This window comes from Ictidomys tridecemlineatus, chromosome X (genome assembly GCF_052094955.1).
Source record: "Ictidomys tridecemlineatus isolate mIctTri1 chromosome X, mIctTri1.hap1, whole genome shotgun sequence".
Taxonomy (NCBI): Eukaryota; Metazoa; Chordata; class Mammalia; order Rodentia; family Sciuridae; genus Ictidomys; species Ictidomys tridecemlineatus.
In genome coordinates, this window is record NC_135493.1 from 300,764 (window position 1) to 325,162 (window position 24,399).

Consider the following 24,399-nt stretch of genomic DNA (forward strand, 5'->3'; position numbering starts at 1 on the left):
CCTCAATCCCTTTCCTCTGCCCCACTGATCTCCCCAAGATTTTCATGGGATTCCTGCCCTTACTTTTTTTTCTCTTATTTTGATCTAGTTTCTGCATATGAGAGAAAACACTGGACCCTTGATTTTCTGAGTTTGCTTATTTCACTTAGCATCATGTTCTTCAGCTCCATCTAATTATCATAATTTCATTCTTCTTTATGGCTGAGTAAAATTCCATTGTGCATATACACCACATGTTATTTATTCAGTCATCAATTGACAGACTTCTGGGTGGTTCTATAAACACCGATGTGGCTATTTCACTATAGTGTGCTGATTTTAGATCTTTTAGAAATATACCAAGGAATGGAGTTGCTAGATCATATGATGGTTTCATTACTAGTCTTTCATGGAATCTCCACACTGCTTCCTAGAGTGGATGGACTAATTTGAAGTCCCACCAACAATGTGTGAGTGTACCTTTTCTCCCCAAACATGCCAGTATTTATTATTATTTGTATTCTTGATAATTCCCATTCTGACTAGAATGAGATGAAACCTCAATGTAGTTTTGGTTTGCCTTTTCCTGACTGCTGGAAATGTTGAACCTGTTGTAATATATTTGTTGCCATTGTGTTTCTTCTTCTTTTGAGAAATGTCTGTTTACTTATTTTGCCCATTTATTAATTAGATTTTTGGAGGGATGTTAAGTTTTTTTGAGTTCTTTATATATTCTGGATATTTATCCTGTGTATGAGGAGCAGTTAGCAAAGATTTTCTCCCATTTTTTTAGCATTTTCTTCATGCTCGCAATTGTTTTCTTTGCTGTGCAGAAGGTTTTTAATTTGATGCCATCCTGCTTATTAATTCTTAGTTTTATTTCTTTTGCTTCAGGATTCTTGTTAAGGAAGTCAGTGTTGAACCTAGATTTTCTTCTTGCAGTTGTAACATTTCTGGTCTAGTTCCTAGCTCTTTGATCCATTTTTTAGTTGACTTTTGTGCAGGGTGAGAGATAAGGATCTAGTCTCATTCTTCTACACATGAATATCCAGTTTTTCCAGTACCATTTGTTGAAAAGGCTGTCTTTTTATTTAACATATATTTTTTGCACTTTACCACATATCATATCATTCTATAGAATAGAATAGTAGATAAAGTGATCACCTCTTCTTTTATACAAAGAAGGAAAATATACAAAGGGCCATTCTACAAAGGACCCATTCAAAATTTTGGTCCACTTTTTCTTTGGATGTTTTACTTATTATTATTATTATTCAATTTTGAGAGTTCTTTATATACTATAGGTATAATTCTTGTGCCAGATATCTATTCAGCAAACATTTTTCACAATATTTGACTTATGTTTCTTATGTTAACAGTATGCTTAAAGAATTAAAGTTTTAAATTGTGATGAAATCCAGTTTATAATTTTTTTCTTTTATGCTTTTTTATGTCCTGAGAGACCTTTAGTTTCTCAAAGATTTCAAAGATCATATCTTAAGGGTTTTTTATATTGAAATTTCAAGGTTTTTTTTTTTTTTTGGTACTGGGGATTGAACTTAGGGGTACTTGGCCACTGAGCCACATCCCCAGCCCTATTTTGTATTTTATTTAGAGACAGGTCCTCATTGAGTTGCTTAGTGCCTAACTTTTGCTAAGGCTGGCTTTGAACCCACAATCCTCCTGTCTCAACTTCCTAAGCCACTGGGATTACAGGCGTGCACCACCATACCTGGCTTCAAGTTCATTTTTGTGCACATGAAGTAAGTGTCAAGTTTGTTTTCTTCCTTTCCTTTTCTTTCCTTTCTTTCCTCCCTCCCTCCCTCCCTCCCTTCCTCCCTTCTTTTTGTTGTTTGCTTTATGTATGTGGGCATTCAATTGTTTCAGCACCACCTATGGAGTATCCTTTTTCTATTTAATTATCTTTGTAAGAAATCAGTTGAACATAAATATGTGGGTCCATTTGTGAATGCTCTATTTGGTTCCATATACCTATGTAACTATATTTTTGCCAACACTACATTGTCTTGATTTCTGAAGCTTACAGTAATTCTTGATATCTGGTAGTGTGAATATTCCCAATTTGTTATTTTTAAAAATTCTTTTTGGCATTTAGAGCCCTGGCATTTCTATATAAATTTTAGCATCAGCTTGTCAATATGTTTCAAAAATCTGTTGTGATATTTATGAGCTTGAGTTAAATCTATGAATTAATATAGGGAGAATTGACACTTTGACAGAACTGAGTCATCCAATCTATGAATATGGTGTATGTCTCCATTTATTTAAGTTTTCTTCCATTTCTGTCAGTGAAGTTTGCAGTTTTAAATGTGCAGATTTTACACAAATTTTGTTAAATGTAATCTTAAGTAATTCATGTTTTGGGATGTTACTTTGAATGTAATTGCTTTTTTAGTTCAATATATAATTGTTATGGGCTGGTGTTTAGAAATGCAATTGACTTTTTTATGTTGATCTTGTATCTTACAACCTTGATTGCTTATTCTTTTAATAGATTTTTTTTTGAAATTCATTAGGATTTTCTATGCATACAATAAAATCACATGTGAATAAAGATGGTTTTGTTTCTTAATTTCCAATCTTTATGGCTTTATTTCTAATACTGACCTTATTGTAATGATTAGGACTTCCATCACAATGTTAAATAGAAATGATGCAAGTGGACATCTTTGTCTTGTTCCTCATCTTAAGCATAAAGCAGGACATTTTTGTAAATGTACTTTATCAGGTTAAGGAGGTTCCCCTCAATTTTTAATTTACTAAAATTTTTTTTTCACCAATGAGATTCTTTTTTTTTCAGATGTCTTTTCTACATTCATTAGGGTGATTTTGTGTTTTTCTCTTTTATTATGATGATATAGTGAATCACAATAAATTATTTTCAAATGTTAATGAAACTTTGCATTCTCATGATAAACTTCACTTGGTTGTGCTGTGTTATCTTCACTTGATTGGATGTATACATTTTTCTGGATCCAATTTTCTAATATTTTGCTAAATCATTCTATATTTTGTTCATAAGGGCTGCTGCTCTATAATTTTCTCATCTTATAATATCTTGTCTGGTTTTAAAATCAAAGTAAAGCTGGCCTCAAAATAACTTAAGAAGAGTTCCTTCCTTCTCCAAATTCTGAAAAAAATTGTGTAAGATAGAAACTACTTTTTTTCTCAAATATTTTATAGAATTCACCAGTGAAATCATCTGACCCTGTTTTACTTTTATTTTATTTTATTGTAGTGTATTTATTTCACTGTTGGGGGAAAAAACCCAGGGCCTCTAGGACACTAGGCAAGAATTCTACCATTGAGTTATATCCCTAGTACCTGTAGTATTTTTAAATTATGAATTCAGTGTCTTTGTAAAATATAATCATATTTTGATTTTCTATTATGTTGAAAACAAATTTCAACATAAGGAAGTTGTAAATTTCAACTGTTTTGAAATATCTTTGCCTAAAGTTGTTTACAGCATGTGCTTTATTATTCTTTTAGATATGTAGGATCCAATAATCCTGATATTCATAATATGTGTCTTCTCTCTTTTTTTATTAGATTGGTTAAGATTTATGCATCTTTCCAATTAGTTCTTGATTTCACTGATATTCTTTATTTTTTATGTTTTCAAATTCATTGCTCCTATTTTTTCCTTCCATCTAAACTTTGTTTTGAATTTGTTTTCTATTTATAATTATTTAAGTAGAAACAGATTGTCAGTACGAGTTCTTCCTTCTATTCTAATATAAGTACTCAATGCCATAAATTTCCCCTTAACCACTGCTTTAACTATAGCTAACATTTTTTATATTTTTAGTAGTACATTATAGTTATACATAACAGTAAGATTCATGTTGACACAACCACACATGTGTGGAATATAGTCCCTAGTACTTCCTTTGCCCCCTGCCCCCCTTCTCATCTTCTCCTGATTCCTTTCCTCTATGTAACTGGTAGTCCTTTTATTTTATTTTTTCTCAATTGGTGCTCTAGAGATATACATCAAGGTGCAATTCACTGTGGCATATTCATATGTGTGAATAGCATAATTTGGTCAATTTCATTCTGTAGTTCCTCACTTTTCCTTTCCCTCTCCTTTGCTTTATTGCTTTCCTCTGCTCCACTGATGTCCCCATTATTTTTATGGAAGTCACACCACCCTTCTTTCCCTTAACTTGGTCTAACTTCTACATATGAAGAAAAAACATTTAAGCCTTGACTTTCTGAGTCAGCTTATTTCACTTAGAATGGTATTCTCTAGTTCCATCCATTTATCAGCAAATGCCATAATTTCATTCTTCTTTATGACTGAGTAAAACTCCATCCTGTATATATACCACATTTTCTTTACCCAACAAATTGATATACCATGTTTTCAATTTCATCTCCAAATATTTTTTGACTTAACTTGTGATTTTTCTTTGACCCATGTTTTAGATATAAATATTAATTTCAGAATATTATGGGTTTTAAAGCTGTACATTCTTAATTTAGTACTATACTTTGTATGATTTTCCTCTTTTTAAACTTGTGAAGATTTTATTTATAACTCAGAATATGTTCTATTTTGATGAATGCTCCATGTACATTTGAAAAGAATGTGTATTTTGTTGTAGTTGGGTGAAGTTACTTTTAAAAATACCAATTAACTCATATTGTTTGATCAAGTTCATCAAATCTTTTATATCCTTACTGATGTTGTTTTCTGTCATATCAATTACTGAGAAAGATGTGTTCAAATATTTAGCTATAATTATATTTTGTCTATTTAACTTTTCATTTCTTTCAGCTTTCACTTCATATATAATTCCTGTTAGATGCATATGCATTTGGGATTGCTATGTCTTCTAGGAGAACTCATCTGTTTATCATTATGAAATGTACCTCTTTATTCCTAACACTATTGCTTATTCATAAAAATTCTTTATGTGATATTAATATCGCTACCCTAGTCTTCTTCAAATTATTTTGGTATGATAATGATATATCACTTTCCACATATTTCCTTTTTTGTATAGATTTTATTTAGAGACAGGGTCTTGCTAATTTGCTTAGGGCCTCGCTAAGTTGCTGAGGCTGGTTTTGAACTCTCGATCCTCCTGCCACAGCCTCTTGATCTGCTGGGATTATAGGTGTATGCTAACACACCTGGCTCAACATATTTCCTTTTAACTTATTTGTGTCCTTATTATCTTATAGACAGCATAGAGTTAGATCTTGCTTTTGTTATCTAAGGGAAAATGTTTCTTCTTCCTCCTCCTCCTCCTCCTCTTCTTCTTCTATTATAACTACTAATATCACCACTACTATAAGGAACTCCTATTTGAAAGTCCAGATAAGTAATGCAAATGAGTATATTTTCCAAGATGAATCCACCCCTCCTAGTCCAGCTGAATTTGAAAAATCACAATAGGAAATAAGGAAGGATTAAAAATATTTCTGAGGATTTGGGCACTGACTGAATAATGCATGACTTTAAGTGGCACATAACACCTATTTTAAATTTTTGAGACAATTTGCTCAGGCACATTTTATCATGGGATTGCAATAGAAGGTGAAGTATACATCTAAGTTACAGTGTAAGGAGCAATGACACTAATTATGTATAATGAGAAATAATCTGAAACATATTTATTTCTTCCTGGAATATACTGTAGTTAATTGATATGTGTTTCCCCCAAATAGTTTTATGCAAAAAGCCAGGTAGTAAGGAACAAAAATTAAAAACTTATTCACTCTTCATCCCCTCATGAAGTTCATATTTTAGTACTAGAAGACAGGAATAAACATATAATTAAATAATTATTAGTTTGTTGAAAGCATTGAGTGCTATAGAAGTGTATAATGAAGGGCATAATATTGTCTCAAAAGATCAGAACAAATATTTTCTTCAGAAAGTGATGGTTAAGAAATCTAAAGAATGAAATCTAAAGTAAAGGAAGCTGTGTAAGCAAGGTTGATCTGATAGACCATTATGAGCAAGGTAGGATAAAACTTGATATGTTTAAGATATGAGAGTGGGCCAGTATACCAATAAATAAGAGGAAAAAGATAGCATATGAGATATGAGAGAGGTAGAAAAGTACCAGACAGTGTTAAGAAGTTTGATTTAGTAATCAGGGAGCTACAAAGAGCAATGGAGAGCAAGACAGTGACATAATCAAATATCTCTTTGCTATCTGTAGGAAAATTGAAGTGTGGGTAAAAAGGTTTTATCAGGAAACTAAGAAGCTGTTAGAGTGGTGAAGTCAGGCGTTTTAAATAGCTCTTTTGGTTTGTAAATCATGATTGTGGAGACATAAAAAAGATAATCAATTGGAAAGACTTTTAAGAAAATAGAGTTGACAGGACTTTTGGGCTTTTAATTCATTGTAAATTCAAGGTGAAGGAGAATGAGAAGATAGAAGTAATTCATAATCTATGGCTTGAGCAGTTATGTTGTTATGAGAGTTAAATATTATTTTTATGTGTGGAGCATAGCAGGAACTCAATAATTGGAATCTATTATGTTTGTATGGTAGTTGCTTCCAAATGTATTTCTTTAGAATATATATTTTACAATAAAAAGACCAAGTGAATCCACCTTTGTTTTATGATTGGAATTCTTGCCAGTGAAACTCATATTTACTCTGATAATAATAGGTATCACATTAAAGAAATATTATTCTGGTGTTCTGTTTTTCTGCAGTTTATACTTTCTGCCAGACAGACATATAAAGAGATCACACACTTCCAATTTCAACCAACATTTTCTATGTAGATGATATTCAAATCTTCATCACTCTGGAGGCTAGGCTGCATTGGTAATGAAATGAAGCAATATATGGGAAAATGAATAGTCTCCACTATAGAGTAATGAAGGTGAAGCAGTGTAATCTCAGAGTTTTATATAATCATGGAAGTGAAGGAATTAAATAAAGAGAAGTTACAGGGGCAAAAAAATAATTTTGGGAGGGAACAGAGTGTAATAGTACAGTTCATAGAGTAATGTCTTATACATAAGCAATATTAAAACAATATTTGCTAACTTTAAAGGAGATTGCACAATATTCATTTATTCATTCGACAATAATATATAATATAATCAGTAAGAAGTTTTGTGAGGGGAAAATGAAGTGTACAAGAGAATAGAAACTGGCCATGTAGATATCAAGGAAAGAGTATGTAGGTCTTTATAGCCACAATAAGATGAATCTGGTTCTAAGTTAACTGAAAGATTGTTGGAAATTTTTATGAAAAAATAATGACAAAATCTGGCCTTAATCTTTAGAACTTTAATTTTTCTGTAGGGATTATATTTACAGGAAGGAGTCAAGAGTAGAATTGGGAAAATTCTGCAGTTTCCAGGAAGGAGATAATAGTAGATCAGACCAAGTAGCAGTACTGATGATAGTGGGAAGTTGTCAAATTCTGGATGTATTTTGAGGGTAGAGCTGACAGGATTTGTTAGCCAACTGATATTAGAAAAATATATTAGTTGATAATACTTCCAAATAGTTGGCTTGAGTCATTGGAAGAATGGAATCCTTATTTATTGAGATGGGTGGAAACTGTGGGGTATAGAAATTGGTATTTCCCTTTTAGATAAGCTGTTTTATATTCTTATTAGTATTTTAAGTGGAGATTTTAAATAAGCAATGTGGAATTCAGAGGAGAGATTTGGAATAAAGATATGAAGTTGAGAGTTGGGAGTATATAAATGGTGCTTAAATCCAAGAGACTAAATAAGATCACCAAAAGAGTGGATGCAGATACTGAAAAGGAGTAAGAACCAAAACCTTAGACATTTAGAGTTCAGGGAAATGAGGAAGAATCATCAGAGTATTTGGAGGAGGAATGACCAATGAGGTAAGAAGAAAACAAGAAAAATTACACTGTGCTGGAAGCCAAGTACAAAATGTGTTTCAATAAGGAAGGTATGTTGAACATGCTTTAAACTTCATTTAACATTATCTTGGTCCACAGTTCAGGTCATTGCTGGAGCCACTACATGGAGGTATAGCTTGATGCATCTCATACTATTTTTTCTTGTCATGGGTTTTCTCTGCTACCACCATGTGAGACATATGCCTGCTCAGTAATTCTAGACCATGTACCAATTTCCAAGCACCAGTAAGTCAGCACCCTTTAGGATTACCCTTTATCAGTGGGAGATGAGATCTGATAAACATCTTCTTTATGTCTGGTAGAAAATTCTGGGGCACATGCCACATGGCTCCTTAGAGAGTCTTCAGTGGAAATAATCTATAGTTGCTGTAGTAGTAGTAGTTCAATAACATACCCTTGGATTGATGTTCTCTCTTTTCCTGGTTTACTTTTTTCAGCCTTATTTTCCTGTTTCCTGAACTACCTCTTCCAAATAAGCTAACTACATGCAAATCCTTGTCAGGGAGGTTCTTTTTCAAAATTTATTCTTTATATATATATATATATATATATATATATGAGAGTAGAGTGTATTTTGACATATCGTGCATACATGGAGTATAACTCATTCTAATTAGGATCCCATTCTTGTGGTTGTCCATGATGTGGAGTTTCACTGTGGTGTATTCATATATGAACATAGGGAAGTTATGTCCAATGCATTCTACTGTCTTTCCTACTCCCACTCTCCCTCCCTTCCCTTCATTCCTCTTTGTCTAATCCAATAGACTTTTATTCTTCACTCCCCGTTATTGTGTGTTAGCATACACATATCAGAGAGAGCATTCAGCCTTTGGTTGTTTGGGACTGGTTTATTTCACTTAGCATGATAATCTCAAGTTCCACCCATTTACTGGCAAATGCCATAATTTCATTCTTCTTTATGGCTGAGTAATATTACATTGTGTATATTCACCACATTTTATTTATCCATTTATCTGTTGAAGAGCATCTAGGTTGGTTCCATAACTTTGCAATTGTGAATTGAGCTGCTATAAGCATTGGTGTAGATGCGCTAGGCTTTTTTGGACAAATTACATTGAGATATGGGACATGCTCAACTGAGACAAATGCTGCTGATAAGTTGAGTAAGGTAAAGACTGAGAACTGACCATTGTATTTATCAAAGTAGAATCATTGGTAAAGTTGACAGGAGCTATTTTGGTGGAGAGGTGATTCAAAAGCCTAGTTGGAGGGCGTTCAATGTAAAATGCTTCTTTTGTCTCCATGATATGTGGCAAGGTCATAGACTAGGAGTGGAGATATAAAGGATTTGGATGTTTTGGAGTTGTGATAAGAGAGAAGTATGAAAAAGTCATTGTGAAGAGTTTACTTGAAAATAACCTGAAGACAGGAAATAGAGTAGAAATGGCTGGTTGTACTAAGAGCATACTTGAAATTCATGTTTTTCTCCAATCACATTCACCTGTTCAGATGAAAATGAAGAATAAGTGATTGTATTTAACTAAGGTTCAGATTTTTTGTGTATGGTGGTGGGGATTGAACCCATGGCCTTGTGCATGCAGAGCAAACACTCTACCAACTGAGTTATATCCCCAGCCCTGTAAGGTCCAGATTTTTTCAGACAAGTGTACTAGAGGGAGAGAATGTCAAGGGTGGTGTTGTGATAGACCAGGGAAGGTACCCTGGATAATAAGAAAAATCAGACCTTGAGGAGGGTGATCAATGATAAAAGAATTGACAGTCGATTTTTGATGGTGGTTGAGGATAGCCAGAGAAGCCATCTAGATCTTTGTTTTACATATGATTTTTATCAAGGTTACTTACAAACATAATATTATATATCATATGCTAGTTCTGCCAAGATAAGTTCTACTAAGTAGAAGGAGCACTATTAATAAATATTCTGGGATAAGACTATTAACTGAGATGGTCCTGGGTAAATTGGAACATATTTTGATCCTACTCAAATAGCCATTTTTATTCTAAAAAGTAGATTTCAGTAGATGAGATCACAGAATCTTTAGAGTCCTGGTTCCTCAGGGACCAAAAAAAAAAAAAAAAAAAAAAAAAAACAGAAAAACTAAGTAACTTGCCAAAGGTGTCCTAGAATAGGGTAGAGCCAGTTATAGTCCTCTGAATGAAACTCATCAAGGCTGACTTTTCCCAATCTCCTCCCATCTCACACTGCCTTGCATGCTATTATATATATATCTTCTGATTATAAATTCAGTGTTGTTTCTGTGCTTCAGGTATTCTCTAGCCTCTTATTTATTCTCTTCTCAGTGTTAGTATCAATTGTGTTTACATGAAGTCTTCTTGAATGAGATTTCAGTTTCTCCTACTATTAACAACTATGCCTAACACCACAATAAAATTTCACCCTTCTTTCATAAGTACAAAGTTAGTCTGATTTCTTATTATATCTACCTAGTATTTCATGCAGTTCATCACTAGGCTCTTGTTTTAATTATTATCAGGAAAAGTACAAGTATTTCTTTAGAAATATAACTATTAGCAAGGAGCTTTGGTGTCATATTTTCTACGAAATCACAGATCCCTCAAATTTAGCCTTTAACAATTCTATTTCTTGAGCATACGTCATTGCCTCTTAATTACCTGAAAGAATACTCCTGCCTGAGACACATCTGGATTATAAGTATCTACCACTATATTTGAAGCCTCTTGATTTTCACTAATTCCTTGTCTTTCTGTTTCCCCTTTAAAAAGGAGGATTTACAAGATGAAATGAGGATATATTGAATAAATAGTTTTTAAAAACTCACTTGTAATGTGACATATAATTACCTACTTTAATCATGACCTTTGAAATTTATTAGCATGAATCAAGAAGGGAATAAAGGAGTGCTTTGTTAAATATTTTTTGTATTTAAAAATAACTTTCAAATAAACACTTTAAAATCATTGGCAAAAATGAATGAATTAGGAATGTGTATTATATTTTTAAAATAAGGAAATTACAAGAAACCCATTTTATAAGTGCTACAGAATTCCATATTTATCAAACAACTAGCCAGATGTATGACTCCTAGGGGAATAAAAGTGGCCCTGTCTAGAAATTCCCAATATCCAGTATAGATAGTACAGGAATGGATATGTATAATTTTTTCTGGGGCCCTGAAGTTTGGGAATTGTGTTCCTTGTAGTCACAGATTATTCTGGGAGTACTAGACTAAATAATCTACTTCTTCAGATCAGCAAAGGCAAAATCCCTTTCCTTCTTTTCTGGCTTTACTGTCCTTCTTTTTACCCCCTCCCAACCATACTGGCCTCCTGAATGGGATCTATAAGCCCCATAGAAATCCTGGATTCAGCTGCACGCTTGGTTTCAGAAGAGAGAAAGGTGACTTTCACCTCGTGCAACTGGATGCTACCTTGGACTTGTACACCCAGAATCGCCACTTAATTAATGAAGCCATGACTTCTGTTGAACAAGACAAGCTAGGTCAAGCCTTTGAAGATGCTATTGAAGTACTAAGGCATCATTCAATGGGACATCTTCAATACTCCCCAGATTACAAAAATTACCTGACTTTCATTAACCATTGTCCTCACATCAGAGGAAATTCCAGATGGTATGGAGTGTATCCTACAGAGGAACCAGTCTATAATTGGAGAACTATGATAAACAGTGCTGCAGACTTCTATCATGAAGGTAATATTCATCAACCTCTGCAGAATATAACTGAAAATCAGTTGGCAGAACCTGCTGTCTTCCAGCAAAAGGGAGTGAAAGGCAGAAAGAAGCTCAGGCTGTTTGAATACCTTCAAGAGTCCCTGTGCGATCCTGAGATGGCCTCTTGTATTCAGTGGATAGATAAAACCAAAGGCATCTTTAAGTTTGTATCCAAAAACAAAGAAAAACTTGCTGAACTTTGGCGGGGGGGAAGGCAATCGGAAGACCATGACTTACCAGAAAATGGCCAGAGCCCTGAGGAATTACAGAAGAACTGGGGAAATCACCAAAATCTGAAGAAAGCTCACCTACCAGTTCAGTGAGGCTATTCTCCAAAGACTCTCTCCACCTCATTTCTTGGGTAAAGAGATTTTCCACTCACAGCCTGTTCAACCTGATCAAGAATATCTCAGTTTAAATAACTGGAATGCCAATCACAACTATGCCTATGCCAATTACCATGAGCTAAATTACCTTGATTGCTAAATATTCTCTCTCATTTCCCCATTGCCTGGTATCAGAAAACCCTATAAGCTTCAGGATTTTTCTCTGAAAGCAGTTGGTCCTCCATACCCAGAGGTTCCACATCCATGGACTCAACCAACCACAGATGGAAAATATTTGAAAAAACGAATGTTTCTGTACTTTACATGTACGGGCTTATTTTGTTGCTATTTTCTCCCAAATGATGCGGTAAGAACTATATAGATAACATTTGTTTTATATTGGTATTATAAGTAATCTAGAGATGATTTGAAGTATTTTAGTGGATGTTCTGTAATGCCAGATTCATGGGACCCCAATTGACCTCCAGGAGCCAAATCCGATGCAATCACACAAGAGTCTTTTTTGCAAACTCCAGCCTGGACTCACAACCTTTCCTGATGCAGGGGTCCCAGGGAGTGAATCCCAGTCCTTTTTTTTTTTAAGAGAGAGAGAGAGAGAGAGAGAATTTTTTAAATATTTATTTTTTTAGTTTTCGGTGGACACAACATCTTTATTTTATTTTTATGTGGTGCTGAGAATCGAACCCAGAGCCCCGAGCCTGCCAGGCAAGTGCGTTATCGCTTGAGCCACATACCCAGACCCCTGGTCCTTTGTTTAGTGAGATTTTATAGGTTTTCGGGGGGCGGGGGGGGGATACTCTATGTGTCACAACATCATACAGCAAATCATTCCATACCGTGGGAAAATCAAACAATGACTCTTAACATTGATTAGCACATTCACTGGCGGGAACAAGTTGGGTAGGGGTGATTGGTTAATACAAGAGGGGGATTCCTTTGAACTGACTGGTTTAGGCCAAGAGGGGTGTATGTGCTGAACTACATGGTTTCCCAACATGTTATCAACCACCATAAACTACTGGGAGGGTCATCTGGCATCCCAGGTATTTCCCTGTCTCATGCTGATTGGTGGTTGCTAGGGGGTTGCTATGGGTCCTCACCTAGCCTGACTGAGTCAGGGACACCTGGGGCAGCAGATCTCTCCTGTTATTTACAGACAAACAACTCAGCAGGGTGGGTAAGTGCTTAGGAGTGCTCTGTGGGATTTTTCCAAGGATAAGGGTCACACCCCCTTCCTTAGGACAGGCCTTGAGGTAGAGGCTGGTTTCTCAAAAATGGAGTCACATCAGTTTCTCAGTTCCTTCCCCATTTTATATAAAGGACTTTAGAGTCCATTTTGGTATCTGAGGGTCCTAGAACCAATCTCCCCAGAAGTTACAGAGAGAGAGAGAGAGAGAGAGAGAGAGAGAGAGAGAGAGAGAGAGAGAAAGAGAGAGAGAGAATGAATTATTAACTTCAATTATCCAATTAACATTGCACTGAAAAAAATTTAACTCCTTTTGCTATCTTTTATCAAATAGCATGTAGTCTATACTAACATAAGGAAATTTTGGCAACAAATAACTTTGTTTCAAATGATCAGTTCTGACTTGAAAGTGTCTTTGCTCTCAGCATAATCCATGTATCTACTTTATTCTAGATTATGTCAGTTGTATTCATTTGAATTATATATAAATTTAAACATTTTCCTAGTAATTAGAGAAATACAAATCAAAACTAAGATTCCATCTCACTCTAGTCAGAATGACAATTATGAAGAACAGAAGCAACAATAAATGTTGGTGAGGGTGTAGGGGAAAAGGTACACTCATACATTTTTGGTGGGACTGCAAATTGGTGCAAATATGGAAAGCAGTATGGAGATTCCTTAGAAAACTTGGGATGGAACCACCATTTGACCCAGCTATCCCACCGCTCATTTTATACAATAATTGCTGGGTGTGGTTAGGGAAGAATAGAGGTATTTTGTGTTATACAGGGGGAGTAAATGGAGGGGAGGGAGTATAGGAATAGGCAGAATATTAGAATGAATGGACATTATGAGCCTATATACATATGATTACATGACTGGTGTAATTCTATATCATGTACAATAAGAAGAATGAGAAGTTATACTCCATTTATATATGATGTATCAAAATGCATTCTGACCTTATATACAAACAGTGATATGATAAATTGTGGTATATTAAAATTGTAATGCAAAAAAAGGAGAGCTCATGTATAATGGCATAATTTGGTGTGAACATACTTTATATACAGAGTTATGAAAAATTTTGCTGTGAATGGATAATCATGAATGTAATGCATTCCACTATTCTCATGTATGTAAGAAATAAATAAACAAAAGAAATATAGGTAATAAAAAAAACTAAAAAAAAAATGAAAAAAAAGAAATCCTGGATTCAACCCTAAACTGATAACAGTAATACAGATATCCCATTGCTTTTATATTTCTCTCGATCCATATCCCAGCAAAGGAAAGAAAAATATGATCTTGTCCTCAACTTAAAATTTTAATTGTCACTGAGACCAAATTCAGTTTAAAGACACATACAGCTGAAGCAGTAATTCAATCCTGATACATGTTATCAAGTAGACATGTCACTCAAATGATCATCTGTTCTAAATCATAGTGAGTATAGGTAATAGTTGAGTACTGTACATTTCAATGTCACTGGAAGGATGGAGCTCTAATGTTTTCAGACAGAAAATATCATATTTGAGTTTGTGGCTTGCTTTGATCATGTCACATTGTGTTAAAAATCATTACTCAATAATTATGTACAACTACAACTTATCAATATATAATAAACCCTCTTAATATGTTAGAGACTCAGCTTCACATATGTGTTACCTATTAATTCCTTCAAGTATAATATTTCTTGCAATTGAAAAATAAAACATGCTTCTGCTTCAATGATTAAAAAAAAACTCTAGGCTTTATTATGTTCATTTTACAGACAAGGAAAGCAGAAATCCAGACAAAGCATGGGGTAGAGAAAGAAGCAGCATAGTATCAAGATAAGAACTCTGACCTAGGTGTCCACAGACCTAGATTCTTACACTCCTTAGTCACTAACATACCATTTGGTTATGATAAGTCACTTCCTCTCTCTGGGCCTATCTGCATTTATAGAATGAGTTGACTGGGCTTTCTCAAATCTGTTTGCATATTATAATCACCTGGGAGCCTTAAAAAATACATTCCTCAGCTCCAAATCCAAAGATTCTGATTTAATTGGTCTCAGGATACTGTGATTTCCATAACACCACACTGACTCAGAAGAAATCAATCTAGGGAAAACCACAGTTCCAGTGTGGTATTTCTTACTGAAGGAGAAAAACCTTGTCATTTAGTATAAGATTCAAGTACTATGAAGCATGTCCTGGAAGGGAGTTTGATAGGAGAGAGCTCAAGTTTCCATATCTCCCTCGCTCTCTCTCTCCCTCTCGTTTCCCCTTTCTCTCTCACATACACACACAATCATTCCAGCTGGAATGCTGTAGGAGTTTGAAAAATAAGAGTGCTGACATAAATGAAGGACAAAAAGAGTTCAAGGGTACTACTGAGTTAAGGAATTAGTAAAATATGTTTTAGATGAAAGAAGCAAACTGAGCTTTTTTTCACATGTTCTATTTTCTTAACCTTTTTTTTCTGCCTGGATTCAAAGATAGTATTACTTCCTACTACTTCCATCAACCATCAATATGGTTGATGCATTAAGATGGACCTGGGGCTTTTTCCTTGGAAGAAGCTTTCACCTCCATTGAAAGAGGACCATTTAAAAAATTCACAGTTAAATTATTTAAGCCAATTAAACTCTGGTATTAGAACAATGAATGTTCCTTTCCTTGGCTTCTTTTGTTTTAGTGTCATCAGAGTGGTAAGATTTTAAAGGAAAGAATTCAAAGATGAACCCAGTGGAAAAGGGCCAAGGAAATCATTTTATATATTTATGCCTTAGGACATGGGTACAAAATGACTCTTAAGGGTTCACATACACTTCACCTCAACTTCATCACAGCAGGAAAACATACAGGTGGCTTATGTTACAGCTCTATATTAATAAAGCTAGAGTATTTGCCCGTGTGACCATGTATGTTTTTCTTCCTTAGTAACATGCAATAAAATGGATAGTCAGTTTTTAAAGTATTTGGAGGCTTCCAGATCCTTATCTTTTACCACCAGAGACATGACCATTTTCTGGTATACACAAAAGCATTTCCTGATTAGTTGAAGAATGATAACTTTTGGATTCTCTTCTTTTCCAGGAGACTAGCCAAAAAATACATCTAAAAGCAGACATATATAATTTCAATTATAATGACAACAAGATCCCTAACAAAAAGCAGTGTCATTCCCAATATGCCCTCCCTTGTCTATCCTGGTCTTTGAGAGAAATAAAGCATCCTGGTGTGTGAAAGCAACTGGTAATATTATGATAATGTTTAGGGTCAAGATAGGAATACAGGCCTAGATTAGGATATAGGGATCAAGGATTTCAATCTTATAAACTTTATCAAACCTTAGGCCACAAATTCAAAAGTTATACTAATAACCACCTGTGATACTAATGACCACATGTGATACAGTCTAAATCTTCGGAGAGGGTTGAGAATTTTGATTACATTCATAAATCAAAAAAAGTCTAGTGAATTACTGCAAAATTTTTATCTGAGCAACTAGAAATCTGGAGACAAAAAAGGCTATAACACTTCAAATTTGAAGTGGAAATGATCTGAAGCTTAATTTGACTGCATTATGTTTGACATCTCTACTACACATTGGAGTAGAGAAGTGAAATTGGCAGTTGAGTGCATAAGTGGGGAGTTCAAGGGAGTAGTCAAAGATGGAGAAATAATTTGGAGAGTTATCACATGATTGGTACTCAAATATCAGATGTCCAGGGACCAATCCATGGGATAAGAAAAGGTGAGAGATATAAGTGGATCCAGCAAAGGAACAGGGAAGGAGCAGTCGTCAGTGAAGTAAGAGGAAAATCAGCAGAATGTAGTACTCTGAAGTCAAAGTTATGAAAGTGCTTTTAGTAGGACAGAGTGAACAACACTGTCAAATATTCCCAATGTGTCAGATATGATGAGGACTTGGAAGCAACCTTGGGTTTACTAAAGTGGATGTCATTGGAAAAGTTTTGCTATATCATTTTAGCAATAAGCAACCTATTCATTATTTCCTCACAAAATTTTCAGAATTCTCTCACACTTATCTTTTCCTGTATAAAAAAACATGAATTAGGGCTGGGGATGTGGCTCAAGTGGTAGCATGCTCACCTGGCATACGTGCGGTCTGGGTTGGATCCTCAGCACCACATACAAACAAAGATGTTGTGTCCACCGAAAACTAAAATAATAAATATTTAAAAATGCTCTCTCTCTCTCTCTCTCTCTCTCTCTCTCTCTCTCTCTCTCTCTCTCTCTCTCCCTTTCTTTCTCTCTGAAAAAAAACCATGAATTATATCAGTGGAATGCATTCAGTATTTATATGACCTTAACCACAAATATGAAAACAAATTGATGGCATATTTCTATCAACTAAATTCTTTGACTTTATGTAAGAATGGTCTATAGGACACAAGGAAGTATAACTCTCAGAATGTGTCTATGATGTCATAATTACTGGCTGAAATATTTTTAAAAGCCATTTGCTAAGGTTTGGATAAATGTCCCCAAAGGTCCATGCATTAAAGGCTTGGTTGCTAGGCTGTGGTACTGTTGGACTCCCGGGAGGTGGTGAAACCTTGTGTGTGTGTGTACTGCTGGGGATCAAACCTAGGGCCTTGTGAATGCTACATAAAAGTTTCACCATTGAGCTACATACCCAGCCCTGGAATCTTTAAGAGGTGGGGCCTATTGGGAAGAAGTTAGTCACTGGGGTAAGCCCATAAAAGGAATTTGGGGAGCATGGGCCTTTCCTCTCTTTGTTTTCTGGTCACCATGAAGAAAGTAACCTTCTCCTACTATGACACAATGCCTTGCAATTGGCCCGAAAGCAATAAGCCAACTGACTATGGACTGAAACCTCTGAAACTGTAATCCAAAATATCTTTCCTCATTTTGAGTTTATCATCTCGGATATTTTGTTATAGTGTTGGAAAGATGACTAACTTCCTGGTCAATCAATTGAATTCTTTATTTTAATGCTTCAAAATACTTGTTTAACTAATTTTTCCTGAATTTATTGATCAGCTTCCCCACTATTATGACAATTGAGCCTAAATGAACGTATGTACACTCATGTGTATGTTATTTGAAGAGTTAATATTAGATAAACTACCTTTCCTATGAAGAAGACTAATGAGACTTTGTGACTTCTTTAATTGAACTAGGGAATTCATTTTCATGCAGGAAAAACTCCTTCAAAGCAAGTCAGAGAACATTTCTATCACCACAAAATAACCCTATGGACTTTAAAGATGGTGGGTTGTCTCTAACTCACTTTAGAATAATATGATTAAAGATGCAACAATCAGAGATGTAAGTAGTTTCATATGCCCTCTCATAAGAGATTGGAGAAGTTGGCTTGCTATGAAACAGACTGTAGCCAATTCAGTGACATTCTACTTTGATGTTTGCTCTCCTTCCTTCCTTAACTCACTACTATTTTCCTCACTCCTGCTTTGCACATAAGCTTTTGTGTCAAGCTCTATTTTCTAAGAAACCTAGCTAACACATCTGAAAATAAGGAACTCTGGAATAAAGCAGTAATTTCACTCTAAGAAGTTTGTAATGCCATCATCTTGGGAAGCAAAGCAACTAATATATGTCTGTAGCTGTTGCTTAATTCCTAACATAGGAACACATTTATTCCAACTCCTAGGCTGCAGGTAGAGTTAGGGAAAGGATTATTCACCATTTGAGGTTTGTTACTTCAGCATGGCTTCAGCTGTGTTCCAGATTTCTACACATGACTATGGAGCATAGACTTTGGAATCAGACAGCCTAGGCTCAAATCTTACCTCTACTACTTATGGTTGTTGCCTTAGGCAAGTCACTTAACCTCTCTGTGCTTCAGTTTGTCATCAGAAAAGTAGTGAATGGAATAGTGCCTATGTGTAGAGTTATTGTGAGGATTGAATGCAATAATTTAGGTAATATGCTAAAAGTAGTGCTTAACACACAGTAAGCACTAAGTGTTCGGTATATTATGGCTATTGTGATGGGCTGGAACCAAAGGAAAACACTTGGCTATTGCCATATGAAATGTATCCAGGGACCTATATGTGGAAAGCAGTAGGGTTTAGGGGGTAACAGATGACTTAGTTGCAAAAAAATGCCAAGCAGGAAACACCTTCTAAATATTCCTGTTTATACAGTGCATGACACAAAGTAGAAAAATAATGAAAACAGAGACACTCTGCAGGATTTAGAGTTCTTTTGTATATATTTTAAATATACATGTGCAATACATTAAAATATATAGAGATGTGTGAATATATATTTACATATATATGTGTGTATATATATGTATATATATATGTGTGTATATATATATGTGTATATATATATATATATATATATATATATATATATGAAATCACAGAAGGGATACATATGCACACTCACTCATACGTCCATGCGCATACCCCAACAGGACCGATCTATACGTAATTCAGATGCAGTCCATATCAGGCCAACTTGGACACAAGTGAAAGCCCTGACTCAGCAGCAGATTGAAGACTGCAACTGCATTTGAGTAACCCTTCAGTTTCTTCCACCAAGTGTAAGGCCATTTAGAAATACACTGAGAAGGGCTTTTCTGGGTATATGGCAGAGCCCAGGGCCCCTCTGGCAGTGCACAATTTGCCTGAGTAAGGACTGCAGGGTTGGGATATCAAGGAGCTATCAAGAAGGGACTTGTGTTATTTTGGGCCCTGAAACTGATAAGCAAACATCCATAGAATAACTTTAGCTCCAGAACAATGCACTAGTGTCAGAAACATCTTAGATATCTGAGCTCTAAGCAAATTTCAGGCAGAAGCAGAAAGAAGTGTGTTGCTACTCATCTCCATCCAGCTTGACCCAGAGAACTGGGTACAGCTTTTAGGGGTAGATAAGTTTGAAGTACAATCAGGCAGACTTTTAAGACAAAAATGTTACTTAAAATCAAAAGAATCTAAAAAGCAAACAAAAGAGTTATAGATATTGGTTTAGATTTATAAATGTTTCAAGAAGCCTAATCTTATATATGGCACCATTTGCAGCAGTATCATTAACATTATTAATAATCATCATAACATATTCATATATACAAAAATAGAGCAAAGCAATTCTAGAAGAGGAGGTGTAAGTGAAGGTGTAGGACAGTGTGCAATCCAAATGTCATTATGCTTCAGAACAATTCTGAACTAATAAGGACTAAGTGGCACATATTTCTGTAGTATATGTCCAACAAAGGGACATGGATGTCCCCTCCTTTCTCGTGTATGACTATACACTTCTCACCTCTCCACCCTGCAAAACACATCCATGCACACTTTAAAAGAGATGATATATAAAGTTAGAGTCTGGAAGTCTTAAACGAAGTTGGAGCACCTTGATTTCAAGCAAGTGCCCTCAATCTCTGAATACCTTGATGAATTTTGGATTCACTTACAGAGGGAAACTAATTCTTGTGTCTTTTAGCAGCAGTCTTTAGGAGCCTGCCATCATCACTGCATCCTTTTCCCATTGAAAGGGGTTCACAGCACAGGCTCTCTGTAAGTCACTTCTCTGCATTATACATCTTTCATCTCAGTTTTTCAGTTGCTGAAATCTAGGTTCTCAGACAGCTGCCATTGCAGACAAAGCCAGGAGCGAGCACAGTGTGTACAGCAAAGAGTAGATGCAATGGCAAAGATACAGCTTGGTTAGGGCTTCTTTAAGCTTTTTCTTTTCCACACTCGAGCTTCTACAAGGTGACAGAGCCAAAGGTGATGTCCACAGGGGGGAAGCCTCAACACTTGATAGTTAATTAACTACTCACCATGCACTGCAGAAAGACCACCATACTAATTTGGCATGGTTCCTGAAAAGTAATTGGAAGGGAATGGCTTTCTGTCATTGTTAATGGAGTCCTAGGAAAAAGTCGCATGACTCATTTGTGGTGCAGGGGAGAAAAAAATTGAACTAGAAGTCAAAAGACCAGTATTCCAGTCCTAATTTGGCTATCAATTCAGTGTGTGGCCTTGGGCAAGTCCCTTCCTATTTCCAGGCCTCAGTTTTCCCATCTGTAAAATAAGGGCATTGAACTACATTAACAGTTAAGATTCCTTCCAGCTCTAAAGTTTTATGACTTTTTATGTCCATTATTAAGGCCTGAGCCATGCAGTCTCAGGGCAGTTAGCTTCTAAGAGAGAACATACCTCTGTAATATCCTTTGCTTTGTTCATTTCGCTATAAAGCACGTCTGCCTTTGGCACTTGGGTCAGACATACAAAGTTATGAGCATCCTGATTTACTATCCTACTCAGCATGCTAATGGTATCTGTCAGCACTATAAGTTGATTACTGGGAAAGGGAGAAAAATTCCAATTAATTAAATCTGGAAATGTAAGATAACCTAATATGCTCACAAACAGGTGAGTATGGTTGTGAGTGCACACACATTGGGATACAGACTATTGCTAGTGATCAGTTCATTACAGTAATCCATGTCCCTTAATAAAAATTAGTAAATAGTATAGCATAGCAAAGTTTGGCGTCTAAGGAAACACCTATGGAAAAACAGCACTTTTGGACATGTTAGAAAGAGAAAGGAGGAATAGGCAGAGACAGAGAGATGTAGATTAAATATGGTGAAAATACAGGCAAAGAAAGGATTAGTTTGAAAGAGGGAAAAGGGGAGGAGAAAGGAGTAAAATAAAAGCAAAGAGGCTGAGAATGAAGGAGAAAGGAAAAGGGAAAAAAGAGGAGACAGGGAGATAGAGAGGACTAGAGAAAAGAAGGGCAGTAAATAGGGAGATGGGGTCATATTCCCTGGAAGGTTGAACACTGTTCCACATGTACTTGTGAAAACCATCTTAGAAGAAAGCTTCCAAAGGCACTGTGGAAAGCAGAGTGACAATCAGAGCCTGCATCGAGAGGCATTACATTGGGGAGCCCCTAAACCTCCACGTTGCTGGCTCTGTCAGTCCTCAGTGGTCCAAACCTCATGCCTGTGAATCACCTGAATTTGCCATGACAGCCACAAGGGCTGAGTTGGCAGGGTGTAAAAAGGTTGAAGAGCAGTGAGACTGATACTGTGAAAAGAACAAGGCATCCTGCACCAGGATGTACTTTGCCATTCCCCTGATGCTGCAGGAACAAAAGAGGTGAAGCCCTAACTTTGGCTAGTTTATTACTCCTTCTCCTCTCCAAAGATGAGGCCTATGCTTTACTGATGGGGGATAGAAGGAGAAAGCTCTGGATCCATCTTGCAAGAAGGTCATACAGACTTTTCTTGGGCCTTGGGGAAAGGTGCACTACCAGAAGAGATTTTTCTGCACACCGTGTTGGTGTGCCTCTTACAGCGGCAGCCTGGTCTCCGAAGACTATCATAGCCCTGCTGGCACAGATGGAGGCATCCACGGGTAGGCAGGTAGCAGCACAGGCAGGGTAGGAAGAGGGAGATGAGGCTCATGGCTGCCCAGCGGACGAAGCAAGAGCTAGGCCCACAGGAGCAGGGTTCATCAGCGCAGTTGTCTTCATCATCAGTGGAGCAGTGGTAGAAGAGGCCCTTGACACAGCAGAGGCAAGTGCCATAATCGAGGAGGCTCTCAGCAGAGCAAAGGCAACGCTGGTTGCACAGCCAGCAGGAGGGGAGAGGGCGAGCAGCTGTGCAGGGGACACACTTGCAGCGCCCACACTCCTCGCAGATGAAGAGGTGCTCACTATGATGCCCTACAGATTGCTCAGCTCCTCCCTTCAGAGCACCATCCGCCTTTGGATAGGCCCCTGCTCCAGGCTGGGTTCGGATGATGGACTGGCCTGAAGGTGAGGGCGTAATGCTGGCCAAGAGCCTTTGATCAGAGGCAGTGGTGCTGTGGGACATCGAGCTGGCAATGCTAGATTGGCTCAGATGTTGAGGCAAGGGCTGCAATTGATGGCACTGGCTGAGACTGCGGGGTAGAGCAGTAGGCATGGTAGCCAGGGACCAATCAGATTTGTGCGTTTGCACAATAAGGGAAGGACTGGAGAGGGCCTGTTTACAGGGGGCTGGAGGCCGTTCCACATAATCATTGCTAGCATGAGTAGAGCGCAGCTGTTCAATAGGCAGAATTTGTTGGAAATCATCTATCACTGTGGCATCCATTTTGCCTTGATTTTTTGAGCTCTGAGTGGTTTTGGGTCAGAGTGGCACTTATGGTGATAAAGAGGAGCCCTTGTAGTTACATGGACCTCAGGGTACATCAGAAAATCCTAGGAGAGAAGGAATAGAAACAGGAAATGAGAACACACAGGCATGTATTTCTGTAGGGAATCAACAAAGATCAGGCCTTATCACCAATACTATGTTCAATCACTTAATGATAGGCATGCTACATATACCTTTATTGTGTAATCAACAACATCTACTTCTTTACAGACAAATCTAGTCATCCCATCCGCCTATAAAGTGGTTTGGGAGCAAATATATCATTGATTGTTTTTGTATTTCATTATATGACTAGGTTCACAGGAGCAGCTAGCTCATTCAGGAGTTTGCTACCAGAAATATGAGCCCTGAGCATCAGAATTCTAATAATAATGGAACAAAACATTAAATGCAAAGTCTACTTCCTAAAGCAATTCTGAAGCAAAAGAAAAAGCATCCAAAATCTCCCATGGGAAGTTGCTTATATGTGTATGTATCCAATTAAAATTCTCCTTTTAGTGCATTTTATGACAAGTAGAAATAAAGAGATGAGAAAGGACACTGCTTGATTTGATGAATATAGGCAAGCAAGCAAGATGCAATAATGGTAGAACTATGACAGAGACACAAGGGCAGGAATTATGCTGTCAGTAGAGTAATAGGAAAAACACCTTCTCATTACCTTGCAGAGTGCTTTAACTTACTGAGGAGGCAATTCTTCTTAAATGGCACAGCAGATCCATAATGAAACATTTTCATATAGATGGGAATAACAAGGGGTGGGAGAACTGTAGAAGCAAGCCTTGAATGATTTCAAATATCACCTGTAGTTGTAACTATCACAACCTTGAGTTGACTCCATTTTGTTGGCATTTCCCAAGCATATTCTGCTTGGACTGCTTTTTTCTATCTTATACCAAAAACTGGATTTCTGAAAGATCACCAATGTTCTTACATAATGTTTAATACAAGTTGAATATCTAGAAAACATATGCTTATATCTTCATTGTATCACAAACAGTTATATAGTCATTCTCTTAAAGGATTTTTATCAAGCTTAGAACTAATAATGATAAGCATGAGGAGAGTATTGAACAAATAGGAGACAGGGACTGGGGATATAGCTCGAAAGTAAAGCA

General features: G+C 36.4%; 1 protein-coding gene and 1 pseudogene across 1 annotated transcript in view; one reads left to right on the forward strand and one right to left on the reverse strand.

Annotated features, from left to right (window-relative positions):
- The first annotated feature begins 11,319 nt into the window (after nt 1–11,319).
- LOC101958653 (transcription factor Spi-C pseudogene) lies at nt 11,320–12,064 on the forward strand (annotated as a pseudogene).
- Nucleotides 12,065–12,527: 463 nt separating this feature from the next.
- Spry3 (sprouty RTK signaling antagonist 3) overlaps nt 12,528–24,399 on the reverse strand; it is a 129,379-nt gene continuing 117,507 nt past the window's right edge. The window contains exon 3 of the mRNA XM_040287513.2: nt 12,528–23,325. Coding sequence (XP_040143447.1) covers nt 22,352–23,218 — 867 coding nt within the window. The 5' untranslated portion in view covers nt 23,219–23,325 and the 3' untranslated portion in view covers nt 12,528–22,351. The remainder of the gene's footprint in view (nt 23,326–24,399) is intronic.